Below are 20,023 nucleotides of genomic sequence, written 5' to 3'. Positions count from 1 at the left end.
CCCCCAGAACCTACCGTCTGCTACCGGTGGATCCTGGAATAAAGCCCGGCTCCTGCTCGGCCTGCAAGCCGGTAAAAGCTCACATTTCCTGTAACAACACCACCTTCACATCAAGCTTATGTTATGCCAACTACGGCAGTACCAACATAAGAACACTTCACTCTTCTGATCTTGCATAATCTGTACATATTTTTACTGCCTTCACATAGCAAGCAAGTGCATGCTTCACTTTCCTTCCCCTTCATGTCCATTTGTTTGTCTTTACACCGTCTACATTTATCCTAAAAACTCATCCTTGAGACACAAGGTGCAATTAACAGGACATCCAGTGAAGAATTTCATGAGCAGAAATATATTTATTGTTAATAACATAAATATATAAATTATGATTATTGCTATGTTTATCCAATGAAAGCTCAAAAGCAAAGTAATAAAAGGCTTTGCAATAGCATAATAGCATTGTGGTGGACTGCAATCAAATTGCTCTATGCATGGTCCCTGATTCACTGAGAACACTATCTTACATTGATGCAACTGTGATTGAGAATACCGGTGAAACATCAGCCTTACAAAATATGGCACCAGTCAACAGGTGCGCTGTGTGTGTGTGATATGTAGCCCACAGTTCAGCAGTAGCTGATACAGCCATGTTTCAGTCAAGCTCTTCTTACTTGATTTGCTTTTCATTGCACTGTGACTCACTCTCATGCCTTTGTCTGCTAGAAGAATCTCAGTCATATTTCCGTATTTCGACACAGGCTGAAAAAGGGATGTTGTTTTCGCGTAAGCCCCAGGCCTTGTCGCACATTCATCACTATCATAGGAACTGGTAAGGAAGTAATTGTTTGTTCCTTTGGGGCACGAGTTCAGGCTAGCACCGCGCTGTTTTCAAGCCACCTCAGATCATTTGTCCTGAAGGAGGAGAGCTGCATAAAGTGTGAGTCCCTTCACAGGGGTGGAGTAATCTGAGATCTGTTCTCTTGTCAACAGAGGAGTAAAGCCTGACCAAACAAGGAGCCCATTCATGCACTTGTCGATTTGCTTTGCACGCTCATTCAGTCTTTAAGATGGACTTTGCTCTTCAAAGGCACAACATGTGTGCTTATGTAGCAGACCGGGCGCGTATCTTCCTTATCAGCGCTGGACTGAAATGGGTGAGAGAGAAAAAAAAAAAATAAAAAAATAAAAAAATAAAAATAGCCTCTCGTAGCAGAGAAGTTGTGCATAAGCACACACACATATACAGCCTATGAATATGCTCTAGTTTAGACATGCTAGTGCACTTTTTGTGCACTTATGTGATTGGCAGACACACTGATTTGCTGAATGCATGTTTGTGGTAAATATTGCCTAAAGGATAGGGCAGGGCGTGTCACTGCCTTAGCATATGCCACAGTATGCCACACCGCGTACGCACACACACACCTGGGCTGTTTTATCCCCATCTTTTATCCTGTTCACAGCTGTGACACGCACGCACGCACGCACGCACACACACACGCACGCGCCTACTTTCACTCCTGACCTCATTTTTTGCACCCCCCCGCCCAGATGGATTAAATATAGACATTCAAGAACAACAAAAAGAAAACATAATTCCCACTTGGATATAAGTATGCATAATATATTTCATAACAAAAATAAAGCATCTTCCTGTACTGACTCAAAACTCCTCCTCACACACATGTATCCAAACCATATACAAGACTGGACATCAATCAGATATACTGTAATATAATAAGAAACATGGCTGACAAGAAAACAAAATTACACTGAGATTGTGATACTGATGGTTACAAAGAACCAGACCTATTGCAAAAACATGATGAAACATCTTTCGTTTGTTTTTTTCTTTCATAATGGAAAGCAAACATCCACACATAAATAGCTTGCAAGAAGAACGACTACTTTCTTTTCAAATTGAACTGTACATAGCAGGTGGGCAAAGTCACAACCAGAGGTCTCGGAGCAAACATCTGTCAACTCAAAGTGTTGGATGCTCCATAAAGAGTCTCTTTCATTCCATCTTTTTTTTCCCTATATCCCTCTGTCTTTTTTCCTGTGAATGCAAGACTCATTTAAGCAGGTCAGAGTACTTGTGTTAAGTCTGAGCACTTGATTTTCATCGAGGTGTGGTCCAACTGTTCAACAGCTGTTCAACTGTCGCCCAGTCAAAATGTCCATCACCAATCGATCCCTTTCATCGTCTCCCTTTGGCCTTTTTCCTGGCCTGCCCGAGATCCGCAGCATCCTCTCTTTTCTTCTTAATCAGCCACTTAGGTAAGTGGCTTACCGCAGAGAAAGTCACCGGCTGTTTTCTTTTTCAAAAGCACCTTTGGTATCTCAGTTGTTTTTATCTGCTGTCTCTTTTTCAGTCTGACATCTTTACAGAAAAGTTTGGGGTTTATTTTGTTTTGTTTTTTTGAAACGAAGGTTGCACGGCAGCGGGGAAGAGGACAGAGCAGGTGTCATTTTTGGAGGCCTCCTCTATTTAGACACCTCCCACGCTGAAGTCCCTTGTTCTGATTGGTCTCACCTCACATCCACTGTGGGAGAGAGAGAGAGGAAAGGTGAGATTAGAATCACAGGTTTACAAAAACAATACATGTTTGTTTTTTTTGTTTGATTTTTTAAAATCAGGAAAAAGATATCCAACTAGATTACTGGATTTAGAGCCCAATTTAACCAGTTTGTTCATGCATTTCAAACACAGCTCAAACAAGCTCTGCAGTGTTCTGAATTACCTTTCTCCATATTTCAAAGACAGCGCTCAGACCAGACATCATGTCCAGTCAAAATACGGCGTGTGTGTTATTTTGTTTATGTTTGGTGTTTTTGCTTGTGTGTGCATGTGTGTGTCTGAAGTAAAGGACAGAATGAGGAAAATCACAAATACTGGTCTCTTATTTTTTTTAGAGGGTGATGATATGATAGAGTGAAAGACAGTAAAAGAAAACTCAGAGGAGTGATTTCTAGAAAGTGAAACAAAACAAACAGTTGCTTTACTGTACAATGAAATGAGATCATGCAAGCACAAAACACAGCAGATAAAAGCAGTGTGCATGCTCAGCAGGCCACAAGCTCAACATGCAGCATTGAGGACAGCACGGAGGATGACACTCCTTAGTTCCTCCTCTTTTCACACTGATTGGCTGTGATGTTATTGGGTGATTGGCAGGGCCCTTTCTTTGCACCTGATTGGGCCAGTGCACTGCCGAAAGGTGATTAAAGGCTGCAGTTCTTAAGTCCTACCTGTTCGCTTCAGAGCTCTCCAGTGGACTTTGGGTAATGAGTGCAACTTTTTTTTTTTAAGTCACCAATAATCCCTTGGTGCGTCTTAGCTTTTTAGGTTTCCTTTTTTTACCTTTGGCCCTACGGTGGCCTGAAAACACAAAAGTCAGGGAGGGTGGATAGGAAGGAGGGTTACAAGCGAGAAGCAGGGGTTTATAATACAGAAAGAGCCACAACAGCCCGGGGACAGAAGCAGAGAGTGCAAAGATTTAACACTATAAATTCTTGAGATGCCTTATCAGCACACATTACAGCGCTTATCTGCTCCCAAGGAGAAAAGAGGCCTCAGATCAAGGCACCGGCGGTTTACCTGCTGTCATGCCAAGCAGCCCTTTGGACACCCTCCCTTAACACACAAGTACACATACACGCACACATCCTCATCTTACAAGGCACGAGCACTCAAGCTTTACAGTTTTGCAATAATGAGCCGCTTCATGGGTTCGTTTGGGGCAATCACAGAGAAAGAAAAAAAAAAAAAAAAAAAAAAGGTCATCCAGTGCAAAGCCATGGAGACAAACAGAGAGAAGACCATCAGACCGATATGAGGAAGACGGGAAAGTAGAATGCACGATCAGGAAGAGGGGTCGGTTTCTGCAATCAAACTCAGCTTCTAAGTGCTTTTTTGCAAAGAAGCAAAGCTTTATTTACCTGCTTCTGGATCTGAGGGCTCTACAGCGTGATGATGTGATGTGCATACACACTCCAGGTGGTCTTCTAACCGCACAAAGACTTCTTTCAACTTGGGTCTCCTCCTCACATACTCCACCTTGGCTACCTGAAGAGAGGAAGAGAGAAAAGGTTAGCTACAGACCCTGCTTCAGCAACATCATTACTCTTCTGTGTGCCTCAAAGAATGTACACACTCATTGCCCATCCGCTAATATCAAGAGCCGTAGCTCTGTGACTGATGACACTGATGACACATCCATAAATCGATTCACAGAAAGAAAAGAAAAAAAAAAAAAGAGAGAAAGGAAAAAACATTGCCTTGCTGTGTTTGAAGTGTGACAGCAGCATTCCCCTGAGGATGATTCATTGAGTTCCACTAGTCGTGTGCTCTTATAGACTCAGGTGTTTAAAAGAGTGGAGTGTATGACCTTGTCCAAGCAAGCTCAAACAAGGAGGAAAGGGATGGAGGGTGGTGGTGGTGGTGGGGGGGAGCATTGTACGCCCTCAAGCGCAGGAAAGAGTTTACTCTGGTAGAAGAGAAGAAGCTAGGAGCATCCACATCCAGACAGACACACGCCTAAAGTCATTCACCTTGTCATAACACGTTTGGAGGCATAACTTTGTGGGTTAGGGAAAGTGTTGCTTAGCATGCATTAAAGAAATACTAGGTGTAATCTAAGCAGAAAAAGCAAACCTTCCCATCAAGCAAACACAAGAAGCAATGCAGGAATTCCAAAGCAGGTAACGCCCACTTACTTTAAGCCTTAGACCTCTATTTCTCACCCGACTGCCAGCAACAAAAACAGCCGCCTGTCGGCGGTTCATGAAGACGCTGTATTGATTAAAGCTTAAATGAAAGCTGAACGGAAAGGGTTGTGTTTAGATTACGATGATCTTATTGTGTAACTCAGGGGAGGTGGCTGCATGCTTTTTCATTCTCTGATCTGAGTGCCAAGGGCACAGAAACCTCCCCATCCACCACCGAGGGGCCCGGGGGCCACATGGAAACAATATCCTCAGCTTCAACCATCTTAGTTGCTGCACGAGAAGGGATATTGGGCAAAATCTCCCAGTGCTCTCAAGCGATATGAACAACACAGTTTTTCAGTCAGCACAGGGATCATGTGCACGCAGACAGGGCGCAAAACCAGCGAGTGGCTTTTCTTACCCACGGTGGCATACTGCCAAGGCTGCCTGTCGGTGTCAAGTTGGTCATGCAAACTAATAAACATACAAGTCCCTGTATGATAAAAGAAAGTATAATGCTGACATTCACACAGAGAGGCCAGCTTCATGTTGGTGCTACAACTGTGGCTTGGAGTCGATGGTCATCAGGTGAGGCTAAAACCGAGGCAGAAAGAAGTGAAAGACGAGGAGCTTCACCGGTCACTCCTGTGCAACAGTTTCTTTCGAGTAAAGAAAGGGAGTGAAAGGAGGGCAAGCGAGCACAGGAGGTATGCAGTGAGCAAACAACAGACAATGACGTCTGGGCTAGTGGCGGTGGTGTATTTTCTATCATCAGGCCCCGAGAAGGAGAGCAGGTGAAAGGCCGAGAGAAGAGAAGAACGTGGAGTAAAAAAAAAAAAAAAAAAAAGTGAACCATCACTCTCGTGTGTGTATGTGTGGAAGCAGAGGGGGTCATTTAAGGCAGTGAGATGGACGGCTCGCTGTGATCATGACTCGCATGAGATGACATTCATGCGTTACCTATTAACGCTTAGATCCTGGGTTACCCACTGAGAAACAAACTTTACTATACTAACACCGACGGGACAGACAGCTAGAGAAGTTATCAAGGCTTATTGTTATCTACCAAAAGTGAAGCAGCATCGCCGTTTCCCAGAAAACTTGCTAATATTTAATCAGATTATCTAACTGAAAAACAGGGAGCTACGGGGAATGTCGGAATACTTCATACTACAAAAATAAAGAAACCGCCACATCTGACATTTACTGCTGATCCTAGTAACTAACACACACACACACACACACACACACACACACACACACACACACACACACACTTCTGCCTAAACAAACAGCTATTGACTGAAGGATAAAGCAATGGGCCCCCATGATGAGAGGCCCAGCAGTAAGCTTGTCTCCTTGCCCCTTGCACAGCAGGGTTAAAAGCACTCCCTGCAGGAGTTGGTATACACACACACAGATTCACACACACCCAAAAAAATTTTTTTATTTTATATATTTTTTTAAATCTAAAACGAGTTTCTGTGCTACAGTTTTCCTCAAAGTGCATGTGCTCTGACCAGTAAGTTGACGCTTTCTCTTTCAATTTCTGCCTCGCTTCCTGTTTCCTATGTTATGGGGAACCGTTAATGCTGTCGTGGAAGGAACCATTGTTCCCTTTTTTTTTTTCTTAACTATTTTTTCCACTTGGCTTTCATATTTACTTCTGTCATATTTTTTTAATCACTTCTTAACCTTCATACAAAGATCACCGGCTTCCTATCTGGCACAGAATCAATCACTTTCCAAATAAAACATACATCAGAAAGAGACCCCCATGCTATGACAAGGGGCCCCACACTCTCTTTGTATAAATCAAGCTCCTCTAAACTCCCTGGAAAGCCGGGGCCCTGAGAAAAAGTCGCTGTGGAATGATATCCGATGCAGAGGGTTGGGGCCGGGGGCTCTGGGAAGTGCACCCCCGTGGTTTGTCCCCAGTGTCTCCGCAGCCTTACTTGTGAATGCAGTCGTCCCAGTCGAGTTAATTGGGAATTCCCTGAGTGCACGGCACTGATGAGAGCATGATGGAGAGGAAAGTTTTACTCCGGCCTTCCAAGGAAAACACAGCGAGGATGTAGATGTGCACCGCAGGCCATCATGAACTGGAACAGCGACAGAACTGAGCAAAAATAAATAAAAATGTATGTGTGCTCTTGGAGAATGGAGGGTGGAAAGAGGCAGGATTGGGTGGCAATTCATCTGTCAAGACGGAAATTAGGCAAGAGCGGCCTGACAAAAAGGAACCTTTGTTGGGGGTGCCACAACTGTGAGGCTTCTTGTACTTACAACTTTGTGTCTGTCTGTCCTGAGATCAAAAAGAAAGGGAAAAAAAGCCAGAAGACAAGTATGAAAACTGAACTTTAGACAAAGACTGCCAAGATAATCTGCTGCTGCTCACACAGACACAAACTTTGGATAATGGGTGAAAGAGGTTATCACAGGCTGTGTGTGAAGAAGAGAGGAAGCAAGGAGGACATTTATCACATCTCTCGCAGGTCTGCAACACTTCAGGGTACACCACTGTCGTGTAGCCACACACATACGTCTCCAGATGTGCACATCCATCTTCCCCAGACCGCATCACGTACCTCTCCTGCACAACTATCATGCAATATCAAATATCAAAGAATCTGAAGATGTGTATAATCTTTGTTTTTGGAGGGTTGTTTGGGTTTTTTTCTTTTTTAAGTGAACAACAGAACAGAGTTAGAGACATTACTGAGAGGAGAAAATGAGGTTTTAATGAGAGAGAGCAAATGAGATAAAGTAAATGGCAGAGGGGTCAAATTAGAGAGCGGGGATGGCTCGAATTCAGGAAAGAGACAGAAAGAGCAAGGAGGGAGTGAACAACTATTTGACTGAACAGACAATCAGACTCCAAGACTGAAAAGGGAAGGTGGGGGGGGCTGTATTGAGAGGAGATGTGGAGGGGGAGGATGAAGTCTGTAGGGAAGAGCAAAGCAGGGGAGGATTGAAGAAAAATACAGAAATGAAGTAAAATGTGATTAAAATATGTTTTTTCCTGTTCGGACTGATGCATTCCAGCCGGTGCAGCAGAGGCCAAACTTTCCATCTTCGAGCTTTGTGAGGACACTCCCATTGGTCTGTCACGACCTGCCCCGCAACCCCCGCCATGTACACCACAAGCACGCTTGTGCGCACACAAACTCTCTCACCCTTCCTTTGTCTAGCGGAGCTAAGTGAATCAAAGGGAAAATAATTCACAGCTGCAGAAGACTTCAAAACCAGGAGGCCCCTCGTTCTCCATCTGCACCCCTACCCTTCAAATGATCATAAATCATTCTCACTGTATCACCGTCACGACGCCTTTTATTTATGAAACACCCCGTAAGTCAGGGTCCCACACAACCGCGGGGCTAGAGCTACTGCTTTACCCCCCAAAACCAAACACCCGGATGTGACCTACTGTTGCTGAGGTAACTGTCAGTACGTATGTTGTGTGTTTGTGCGTAAAGGTCGGGGTCGGGGCCAGCGCAGCGAGATGTGTGGACCCCCACACTCAGCACTGTGGCTATATCCGCCTGGCCTCTGTCAGCCTCCACTTTGATCCAGTAGCCATCAACACTTCATTACTCTGCAGCCCGTCTTCCTCTTTGCTGCCGCTTTGCACAAACGGTCTTGTCCCTACTCTGCAGTTGGTGAGTTTACATCGCTATTCACACACACACACCTTGGGTTTACACAGATGTGCTGATGACCCTCAACAACCTCTGCAAAATACCTGTACATCAAAGGTGATTGAAAGCCTCGAGCTACTGAACCAAACCGAGACTGAGATGAACTGAATTGAATGAACAGTTTATTAGACTAAGGCCCTATTTTCTATAGTGGGATTTAAAAATGTACCAGGACATGTATATACAGCCCCAATTTTTCAGTTTCACAACTCACAATTTCCTCCTGTGCATGCATTAAAAATCTACAACTTCTGATTTGCTTGCTTTAAGAAAAGGTTTTCCTTTGTTTTTTTTTTTAAAAGGCATATAGTTGTCAATGTTTATGGGGAATGCAGTATACTGCAAAAGCCTGAAGAGCTGATGAGTGACAGGTTGAATGACAGCTTTGTTCTTTGCCTCCGCCACAGCCTGTTTGCAGTCATATTTCTGCATGTATGTACACACAAACACAGACACGCAAAGGAATTTAAAAGCGCACGTCTTTCCACGCAATTTGTATCCCTTTTCCTGTCGAATCCCGCCTGCTTCAAAATCACCTGTTGTTTTATGAGTGAGTGCGTCTGCAGACACTCGGAGCCAAAAGTGCTGAGAAAACCATCAGAAATACCGGACACAGCTGCAGCCATCAGCCAGCAGAGACAGACAAACACAAAGAGGATGAACTGAGGGAATACAGGAGAGAGGAGATGAAGACAAAAATAGAAACTTGGAAGTGTTTTGTGCCAGCGATAAATAAATTTGGGCATGTTTATATTTTGAGCTATCCATGCCATGTCAAGATTATAACAAGTTTAAGAACTCTGTGGCACAAAATCAGCAGCATGCTGGCCAAGAGGTTTCTTGGCAGCCTTCTGCTGATAAAACACCACAAAGAAAAGACAAATGAGAACTCTGACTAGAAAAGAAATGCGAGAGCCAAGATGCCGGGATAAAGGGAGTGATTATGGTGTCACTGAAAGTGCAAAAGGAGGCGGGGTGCAGGAATAGGTAAAGGAATGCTGGGATGTAAATACATGAAAACATATAATAACATTAGCTCATTAGAAACTGTTTACCTCCCTTTGTTTCTCTTTCTGTTTCTCTTTCCACCTTCCTCACTTGATCTCTTTTACAGACACTGAACCATCTCTAAAAGCCTGCCACGTTGCTTATCTTTACACCTCTCACTTTTACTGTGTTCTCTTCCATGCCAAGGCATGCAGACAACACAAAACAAGTGTGTTAACGAAATTGACACGTACAAGGTCCCAGAGGCTGACTTATCTCAATGAAGGAGTAAAGTGCAAAATGCAAAAGAGTGAGTGAAGGGGCAAAACCAAGAGAAGAGAAAAGAAAAGAAAAGATGAATTTAGGATATGGCCCTGTTTCCCTCCCTCAGGTTAGTTGGCTCTTTTTTTTTTTTTTTTTTTTTTTTATTACCCCATCACAGGACAGGGCAGGGCAGCCTTCTACAGAACGGGGCCTGCACAGACCCGCTTGCTTCTTTTGGGTCCACAGCATGAAAAAGGAATAAGGGAAAGAAAGAGAGAAGGGGGAAAAAATAAATAAAGGTGCATTTGGACAAATGCAAAGTGTCATGAGATGGAAAGAAACACCGCAAATGTGTTCTTTTCCCATCCTTGCTTTGGAGGAAAAAGAAAAAAAAAAAAAACAAGCCAGGCCAACGGTAGACGAACAACATTTTTAGTTTTCTAATAAATGAAGGCAGACACACAAATTGAACCCCTATTCAGGCCGAGGACACACAGGAAAAAAAGAAGAAAAAAAAAAAACAACTTGGCATGAGACAATGTTTCTCACACACAATGCGATGAATGTCTCCTGACCGGAGCCCTGACGGATGACCTTTACAGGGATACGACGCTTCTCAGACGCCCTCCCGCACCAGAGGCTGGAACCACATGGAAAAACTGACCCCCTTGAAACCCGTTCCACCATGCCTGAAGGTCCCTCAAGTCAGTGGGCTCATTTTGCCCTTTGTGTCAAGATGGGGTGGGGCGGAGTGGGGGTGGGGGGGTTGACAAAGTTGCATGGATCACTGCATTCCAGGAATAGCTGAATCAAGCCTTATAGTGTCCTCCATGCTGTTGTCAGTCTCTCTCTATCCCTCATCGCTGTGATCACAGACAGTGCTCCCATTGAGGTCTGGCAGACGGAGAGACAGATGAGCTTGCATGCAGACAGAGCTGTGCTGTACATCAGAGCTCCACTCTCCTTCCACGCTATGAGTCAGCAGGTCTTACCATAAACTCTGTGCCCTGGGTGCAATGGCTTCTGCCCTACAGTGACCGTCTTGCCAGAGTTGCCTCACCCTCCCTGCACCATAAGTACACGAGGAGATCCTCCTATTAATACTGAAATCTCCATGCCCTGTGCCAGGGTGCCAAAGGGGAAAGAGGGGGCAAGCCCAAGATTGATATTTGTTTTATTCCCTATTCCTCTGCTGGTCTATCAACGCGGCATCTTTAAAGTCCTGCAAAAGGACCAGGAGACAAAGCAATGTACCAGCGAGGGCAGCTGGGCAAGATCAGAATCGGAGAAGAAACATAGAATAGCGCATGAAGATGAGTGTGCAGTCAGACTGTTCCAGGCTACCCTGTTTATTCCCTGGTTGTCTCTTACTTACAGAACAGACCACATAACTCCCATACCTCCAAACAGAGCTATGCTCAGGCTAACAGGCTGAAGTGTAAATACGTCAAAAATACATCTCCCGCTCCGGCCGCTGAGTGTCTCCTCTGATCCTGAACAGGACATGTTTTCAAGCAACCATTGCCAAAGAGTCTCTGAGAACAGTGCAACCCCTTCTCTCATCCTCTTTGTCACCCTGTCTTCTCTGGGCTTACTGCTTCCCGAAAGGTCCAAACAGAGAAGACAGGAGAGGTGTACTTGTGCAATAGTGAGAGACAGATACTTTCTAGATACAAGACTCCATCTCTGTCTCTTAGCCTGTCTTACATCTGCCAGGAGCATCCCTCTTGGGTCATTCCTTCAACAGATGTCATGGTTCCAAGTGCCAACAGCCCCATCTCCTCCTCTTCCTTCCTCCCACCGTCCTGTCACAGCCAACCCAGGGCCTCTCACCAAACATGAGAAGAGAGGGTGGTGATCAATAAAAAAAATGAAGGATAGAGGGAAGGAATGGAAGCAGCAGGTTAGGTTAGGTGCCCAATTCTGGAACCGTGAGGAGGAGGGTTGCAAAGAAAATAGGGAGTAAAGTGTGGAACAAGTATCCAGAAAAACATATTAGCCCAATTTTGCCTCCCTGTTTTACTTACCTGCAGAGAGGAAAAGTGGTGAATGGATGTGGAAGCAAGTGTATTTGCACTGAGCGGGTGACTGGGTTTAATATAATGCAGTCATGGATTTACGCAAACAACCTATGCTGTAGGCGTGCGTCTTACCTTAACGGTGCGGTGGTGTTTGCGGGAAGGGTGACAGCGCATGTTGCTGGTGTTGCAGCAGCCCGTGCAGCGCTTCACCTCCACACAAGGCGGCCATATCAGGAAGTTGGCAGACGTGGGATCCACCTGGCTCCTGGGGATCTCGTAGATCACCGTCCGTGTCTTGCAGACTGCTGGGACTGCCTCCTCTACTGTAACAGAGACGAGCGAGAGGGGGGAGAGAGGGAAAGTCGAGTTAATGACTTTAGTCTGCGCCGGCATTTGTTATCATCTTTTCCATCTCGATGTACTGTTGTAATCTGTCCTGTTCGCTCACAGCTGCTTCATGCATTCTTTCGCTGCTCGTTATTTGATGACTCATTTGATGTGGGAGCTGTTTGTCTAGGCTAAGATCACACCCAACCCCATTTAAGGCTGTTAAGAAGACAAGCTATACAAAAACCAAAAAAAAAACCAAAGCTGATCTCATATCAGCTAAGAAGCTTAGGACTCGATGAGACATTAAAATAGTACTCTTTTGTTCAGAGAACCCAGTGGAGTTAATGCAGCGTGACAAGGCCAGAAACCTTACGTGCACCGGTGGGAAATCTAATAATGGCCTTTGACCCTGCTGGCTGTAATGAAGACTTTAAGTATTCATAGCAGATTTAACGCTCCTAGAGGCACTTAAACCTAAAGATTTGATAGAGTGTGTACAGTAAGATGCCATTATGTCGTAAAGATGATATGTGCATCATGTGGAGACAGCTGCCAAAATGGTAAACAGTACATTACACTTATGATATATATGAAATACAACCAACCACATTATCCTGCGTGGCTTTAAATGCTGTGCCACTTAGGGTATAGAGTCTTAATGCACACGCATCACACATTACACGGTGTTCTACACGCCTCTATCAGATATCGTACCGCGTGGCGTTTTATGAAGAAATCTGACTGAGAGCCCAGACGAGCTGCAACTTGAGCCCTGAATGCCTGGAATTTCCACGCTCGAGGATATATTTCTCTCCTGACGCGTGTGCCTTAGATCTGTGAGCCTCCGGCCAATTACAAGGCTTCGTGTCAGACGGCCTCGTCAACCTCGCGCACCAGTCTCGTTTCTCATGATTCCTTGATTGCAGTAAATACCGGGTAGACGTCTTCATTAGGGTTCCCTTTTATCCACAAAAAGGCAACATAAAAGCCACTAACCATTAGCTTTGTTTGAAATTAGTGTAAAGTGATCAGTTTCATCTCCTGGGAACTCGTGTCGGGGGTGATATTTAAGACGCGGGTTATTTTTAGGGCGTCTTTACACTGTAATCTTATGTGCCAAAGTGTGATGCAGGCTATATGGTGTAAAAAGTAATCATGATGCAACCTCTGAGTTGAGCACGTTGTACTCTGTCGGCCTTACCAATGCTCCTCTTGCGTCGGCTGTGCAGCTGGGAGCTCTTCAGGTCACCGTAGTAACCATAATGATGAGAGGAGTTCTTGTGGTGGTTTGGTTGCTTGTGGTGCATGTGGTGCTTGGGCTCCTCAATAACATTGTTTCCCGTACCTCAACAAAACAGAAGGCCGCCATGTTAATGATGTCACAAAGAGAGAAAAAAGGCAAAACACAAACACACACAAAGCTTATTCAGCCAATAAACCAGCTATGAGTTGCAGCTTTAACAATGCTGAATGGCTGTGATGGGTGGCTTGGTAGACCTCAGGAAAAGCCGGCATGCGATCGGCCGTTGATGTTTTTATATACCCAATCCACAACAAATTGTGCGTCGGTTAGTCACACAACCATAATAAGATGGTAACTTCTGACTGGTTTCTCAGGGCCTATAGTTCCCTTCAACATGCCGGTGGGCAGGAGGGCAGAGTGACTGCTGATGAGGTCACAAACTGAGGTAAACAGTCCAGAGGACACAGGGTGCAGGCAGGAGGCCCATTTTTACACACAGCTCTGCATAATTGTAAAGCTCTGTGTGTCAGCCTCACTCACTCATTTGGCAGGAACTTTCCACGCACGCATGAAGTAGCTAGACGCAGGTGAGTCAGCACGCTCCCTCAAAAACAACCAGCTTTCACAGACACATGCGGGGGGGACTAAAGTGGTCATTTGACAGGTGGTACTCAGCCACCATTATTCCTGCCCTAATTAGCGGTTTAGTGTCTCTCATTTGCCTGAAAATGTTTGCTTTTTCAATCATTTAGTGGCTTGGAAAAGTACATGTTTTGTTATGCTAGCTCCTCAAAGTTCTCTAACCTCAGGTCAATGTAGCCAGTTTTTTTTTTTTTCCACATTCATGGTCATCTGATAAAGCTTGCTTGTTTTGGTCCCCACCCAGGATATAAGGTGCACTGCAGAAAAGTACCAGAGCAGCAATAAAATGATAACACTTCCCTGCAGGATACTGCCTTTTCTAAGAGAGCAGAGTCTGAGAGTGTTTGCTAAGTGGGTGGGTCCTACCTGTCTGTAGGTACAGCACAAATGCTTCACCTGGCTAACACACTCCTATGCATGTACACTTAACAGAAACACATAGCGACAGTTACACAAACTCCTCTTATTATTCAGCATGGCAGCCTAAAACCCAATGTACACCGGCACAACAAAGCTTACCCACAGGCAAACACATTCCACCCCCTGAGCCGCTTTGTGATCTGACCAGAGTCATCTAAAGGGATTTCCTCTATCTATACAAAGTCCCCCTTCAGGATTGGTTGTTTATTTGCTTCTTGATGCTGTCTTTTTCCACATTTGTCAACTTTCAGTCTCAGTGTAGTCTCTTTAGTGAGTAGTCAAAGGAACTTGTCGTGCACTCAGTCAGACAGGGAGTGACTGCACAATACCTACCTACCTCTGACTGGACGTCTAACTAACAATCTTTATACAAGGTCACTCAGGCTGTGCTCAGTTTACCCCTGTCCTCATTTCAGGAGTGAAGAAGAATGTGACACTGTAGCCCACCCAGATTTTCAAAATCTGATGTGGAAAAGGGAGATGTGACAGACTCTAAGTCCCCCTGCTCCTTATTTTCAGCATCACTGGGTAATCCTTTATGCTTAATGGAAAAAAGACAGAAAATGTTGGTAAGAAGGGAAAAATAAGGACAGGCAGAATAAGAAAGGAGTCAGCATCAGAGGAGTGAGGGGTTTGCTCCACTGCTGATTCCAGGTGACTAAGAAGCAACAGCACCCCCAGAATGTTGTCAAACTGAGACAAGAGAAAAGAAACCATGCAGGAGACGATCTCATGCCTTGAAGGCAAATTACTCCCTCCTTTTACCCCTCCTCCTCTCCTTCTTTGTCCCTCTGCTTATTTAAATAGCTAGCGTTCTATTGACTCATCGCAATAAGTGACCCCCATAATTCTCTCTCTGTGCCGTTCTTCCTTGATTTGTTATTTGAGAGCATCTACATGGTTGAGTTGACAAAGCATTCGTTTAGGTCACAAGGGCAGCATGTCCCCTCTGTGGGTGCGAGAGCAGGTAGAAAGTACACAAACGTTGTTTTTGCAGATTTGCGGGTAGTCCTGGTGTACAGGGCGTAAACTCTGTCAGCTTTTCAGAAACAAAGCGGGTTGCACAACTACTGCAGTCTTTCTACAGAAAGCGGGAATACAACCTCCGGATTCCTCCTGTTCCCTCCTCCACCTCTGCCCCATGCTAAGAGTCAGGTTCCCTTTTCTGTCAAAGTTCTTCAGTGAAAGAGATAAGAGCAGGCAGGCAGGGGGCCACCTCAGGAGGGAAGAGAGGAGCAGAGAGGAGAGGAGCACCTCAGGGGCCAGACGGCCATCTGCAGGCTCCAACAGGGTCATCTCATCTGTCAGTCAGAGCTAAAGACACCATCCTCCCGAAAGCAAATGCAGGCCGAGATGAGCAAAGCAACACTAAATGAAACATTCATCCTGACAGGCAGATTTATTTTAACTCTTGATCATTACAATACAGTTCTTTGTTGAAATATTCCAGGTGCAATGTGTTGCATACCCTTTCAGATGCTTCTTTCTCCCTCCCTGTTTAATATGCTACAACATTTGCTATATATTGCAACAAAAGCTCTGAAAATATCCCTCTGGCTGGCGTCAAAAGTCTTTTAATGGGCTGACCAGGGCAGCCAAGTGGGCCTTTGGACAGATTTATGTCCTCGTAACAATAATCAGCCTACTACTGTTACCCTGAAAAACATTACTCTGTTTTAAGAAAGACATTTTAATTCAATTATAAACACCTCTCCTCATGCTAGAGGCACTCAGGGAATCTATTCTGGGCTCGGCATAAAGAGGAGTGATCACTGTTGTGCAGTACAGGCTGGTTTGATTGTGAACTGATAACATACTAATGATGTGGGAGCTATTAGTCCTAATTAACATGTTCTTCAATAGGCAAATGCATGCTCACACAGAAGAATACTTGAGCGAACGTCCGGTCCCAGCGCTGCTCTGCTGAGTATATGGTTAAGGGTTGCTAATGAGCTATGACTGGTGAGGCAGCTTACATCATTTGGGACTGTTAAAGCAAATTTTGTAATTGCCTGTGTCCATCAACTAATCTCTATGGGTGAGACAGTTTCACCCGGTAAGTTAATCTCAGAGGGTCCAGGATGACCTGGTCTCAGTTTACGTGGCAGCACAAAAAAAAAAAAAAAGACATGCCTACCAGTGAACATTCAACCTTTGTCACACGTGCACAGTAAATGCACCTGTTGCAGTTTCATCGTGCTTGGCAGACCCCCACTGGTGCACAGATCCCTCAGCAATTTCCTGCACATGGTTATGTTTTTGAAGATTCATTTCTGGTGTGCACTGGTTTCCCGCCTGAATGGAGCTGGCAAAAATGTGCCAACACATTTCATATACCTGTTTGTTTACGTAATTCATTAAATCTGGAATTGATTAAGTGTTGATACCAGCATACTGTCAGTGGCTTCTGGACTTAAGTTCTTTCTTAAACATCGCCATAGCCATTCGGCAACAGGCTCCACAGTAATAGCCCATAGACTCTAAGCGCTGATATTAAAAAAAAAAAAAAAAAAAAAAAAACATAACCTATCTTTAATAAATCCATGTGTTGATTTACAAAGAAAATATATATATCAGATGCTAACAAAAGGCTATTCATGATGTAATGTCACATCTGAATAACCTTCAGTGCGTCAGTAATTCATATGTATGATTCAAAGCATCAAGAAGCAGAATTTACCTCTCCAGTCGATATCCAGTAGCCGCTGGAGGTCGCTGATGCTGTGGATTTCGCTGTGGGACAGTCGGTCTATCAGCTCTTGGGGAAACTCCACTTCCTTTGGGGTGGGCGCGGGTCGAGGGTGGAGGAGGAGGAGGAGAACGGTCGAGGCAAAGAAATCAAACGACAAATGAAGGTTAGAAATGTGTGATGGATAGCTTTACAACAGTGTGCCAACAAGCAAGCAGATTTGTCTCATTGCCACACATCACCTCATCCACGGAGGAAAAAAGCGGTCTCTTAAGAATTCTGCAGTTTAGGTAGTTCTCGTTAATTTGGAACCCAGATAAATGTAGAATAAACACTTTTATCATTAAACTTTAAAATGTGCGTTAAAAAAAAAAGGATTACCTTTACCTGTCAGCATTTTTAAAAATAAATAAATAAATAGTTGTCTTGCGATAAGAGTTGCTTGTACTATCATAAACAATATCCTCTCCGCACTCTGCACTTGTTGCGGACCTGCAGGCACCTCAAGCTGAGCAAACCGTGCGACCCGCACAGGAGCAGGGGCTAAAAATATCAGCCGGAGCGGTTCCCATGATCGCGCTCAGCCCAACCAAAACGTTTGCCCAGTTGACTCAAGCTACGAACAGATTTGGCACATAAGCCAAAAATAACTGAGATATGCATCCAAGTGCAGACGTGATGTTTGTTCAAAAGCGCACAGTCACTGATACACTGTTGTCGAGGAAAAAAAATGAAAGCACATTCACACTAATGTTTAAAATCAGAGCCTACACCACCATGTTTTTTTGAATACATCGTTTATATCGGTTAAAAGTGAGTTAAAATAAAAAAAATTAAAATAAAAACTGTCTTACATAAACCCATCTGTGTGTATCCGAGCCTCAAATGGCTTAAATCAAATCTCAGAGCTCTTACTTTTGTGGTTTTCTTTATCTGGACATTAAAAGCTGTGCTGCTGAATGTGTGGCTCTTGTGAGAGGGTGCAAAGGCTCTTTGGGAACTTTGCACCCTCACAAGAATAAAAACCCCACACCACCAAGTATGACACGGGGGCCAAAGACACCGTCTATCTCACCCCACCGTGCCTCCACCAAGTTAACTAGTAACTTTACCTCAGCAGTGGCCAGCAGGTACGTCGTCCACAGCAGGATGTAGGAAAGTGTGGCTCTCATTTCCCTTTAATTTAGAATTTACTCGAATCTCAGAAAAAGTGCGAACGTGTAGGAGCCCCAGAGTCGCTCCTGGCCCCAGAGGATCCACAACCATCCCCTCTGGGAGAGAAACCCGGAGTGTCAGGCAGCTCAGCGTGCTCAGTCAAGACACCGCGCTGCACTTGCTTGAAGCTGTGAGAGGCTGGAAGTTGATTCTTGTTATTCACAGTGGATCGCGTCCTCCCGAACACACTCTGCTGCTGCGACTCGACATAGCTCCTCAAACGCAAGTGAGACAATCCCAAGAGACAAGCAGGACGCACATTGCCCTTCACTTTCTTAAAAGAAACTACAGGCTTCAAACTTGAACCCAGTTTAATATATATATATTTGGAAAAAATGCAATAAACCCGGCTACTTTCAAGAAAATGTCACATAGGATTCAATAGCACGACTAATTTGCTGACTTTTTTTTTTTTAGTATTTAATAGTCCTACATGAATATATAATCCAAACGAGGAGAAAATCACACTGGGGAACGTTGTCCGTGCTGTGCTATCCAGAGCCTGTCTTGCAGCAGTCTGCGGAGTTCCTTGGCTGCGTGGGACTCTGGAGTGAATGGTGTCAGAGCGACTCTGAGGCTCTGGATATAGAGAGCAGCTCCGTGCCCGTTGCGCCTCCCCCCTTCCTTTGGTGATCGTGCATTTATTCAGTGAAGGGAAGCTGGTTGGCTGCTTAGATGACTTAAGACTCAAGAGCACATCCCCACCCCCTCAGTCCGTGTGTGTGTGTGTGTGTGTGTGTGTGTGTGTGTGTGTGTGTGCGTGCCCTTCAGCAGAGAGCCCATTCAGAGATTCAGGATGTAATCGATATTGATTATCAGTGATTAGAAAAGGGGGGTGCAGGATGGAGATACTGAAGAGATACTGTTCTCATTAAATCATCTGACGGAATAAGCATGAAAACAAATGATCAGGGGGAGTTATAAATTGAATTTATCATATATCCCTCAGGATGTTTGTGATTTTCAGGGCGTAATTTAATTTGGACAAAACGGGGGGGGGGGGCAAAAATGATTATGATCATTACGGCAGTGATGGTGGTGACTCAGCCCGCCTCACTCTGAATTTGAGTTTAAGGCAGGAAAAACAAATATTCAATGTTCAGCATTTTTATCAAAAGACAGCAAATTCCTAACGGTAATAGCAGATGATAATCTGATTATATAACGCTGGGCGTGTGTGTGTGTGTGTGTGTGTGTGTGTGTGTGTGTGTGTGTGTGTGTGTGTGTGTGTGTGTGTGTTAAAATCACAACCTTTCCAGCTCCACTACACAACATGCATGATATCCTTTCACCTGTCAATCTGTTGGACACGCCCAGGAGTCTGCCGTATATAACTCCACCCTTTTGGCCTGGTTGCCCCTTTTCCTCCTTACCTCCAGACTAGGATCAAAGAAGTTAAGAAGACAGCTTAACCTTATAACTGATTACCATGCAGCATAAAGGGATATTTCCTCACTTGGATCAGTGTAATGTTAAATTTAAAGAAATCAAAATACTAAGATGGTGGTTGCATTAGTAATGTGAGTTGATGTTTACTTAATTTATTTTGGTTTGGACTTTAATTGTAATTATTTGTTTGTATTTGAATATATGGGTAAAAAATCATCCATCCACTCCAGCTGCTAAATATACCACATCATCACTGACACCATAAACCTTTTGGAAGAGCCTTCTGGATTTTGTGTTTAGATGTGCACACCACATCCGCTGTTCTGTGAGCCAGCGCAACCAATTTCCATGTAGTTTATTTTTTTCTGTATGTGTAAGATTTGAGGACACAGGAAGCTTCTACTTAAAGCAAAGG

The 20,023-nt window shown here is 44.4% G+C and overlaps 1 protein-coding gene across 2 annotated transcripts; it reads right to left on the bottom strand.

Moving 5' to 3' along the window:
* Positions 1-336: 336 nt before the first annotated feature.
* On the bottom strand, positions 337-18,826 carry pdgfab (platelet-derived growth factor alpha polypeptide b). Of its 2 annotated transcripts, XR_014800059.1 has the most exons (7): positions 18,117-18,826; positions 16,996-17,092; positions 13,212-13,355; positions 11,813-12,003; positions 3,943-4,069; positions 3,253-3,382; positions 337-2,546 (listed from the first exon to the last, which is right to left on the bottom strand). XR_014800059.1 is itself a non-coding variant. In XM_084925968.1 (6 exons), exons 1-6 carry the CDS (start codon positions 18,174-18,176, stop codon positions 2,533-2,535), a joined length of 633 nt encoding a protein of 210 aa, XP_084782094.1. In that variant the 5' UTR covers positions 18,177-18,821; the 3' UTR covers positions 337-2,532. The 2 variants fall into 2 exon arrangements, 1 of the variants encoding a protein (XP_084782094.1); XM_084925968.1 differs by lacking the exon at positions 3,253-3,382 and having other exon boundaries at positions 18,117-18,821.
* Between the last annotated feature and the right edge of the window lie 1,197 nt (positions 18,827-20,023).

This window comes from Perissodus microlepis, chromosome 4, assembly GCF_051167445.1.
Source record: "Perissodus microlepis isolate ML-2025 ecotype Zambia chromosome 4, ASM5116744v1, whole genome shotgun sequence".
Classification (NCBI taxonomy): domain Eukaryota; kingdom Metazoa; phylum Chordata; class Actinopteri; order Cichliformes; family Cichlidae; genus Perissodus; species Perissodus microlepis.
Note: the sequence above shows the minus strand (reverse complement) of the source record. Positions and strands in the feature narration are given on the sequence as shown.

Bases quoted from the DNA above. Each gene is read 5' to 3' on its own strand.
- pdgfab (XM_084925968.1), bottom strand. From the start codon at position 18,176: ATGAGAGCCACACTTTCCTACATCCTGCTGTGGACGACGTACCTGCTG. The intron at 13,356-16,995 runs GTAAATTCTGCT...TGTTTTGTTGAG, and splicing joins ACTGGATATCGACTGGAGAG to GTACGGGAAACAATGTTATT. The intron at 4,070-11,812 runs GTAAGACGCACG...TCCTCTCTTCAG, and splicing joins AACACCACCGCACCGTTAAG to GTAGCCAAGGTGGAGTATGT.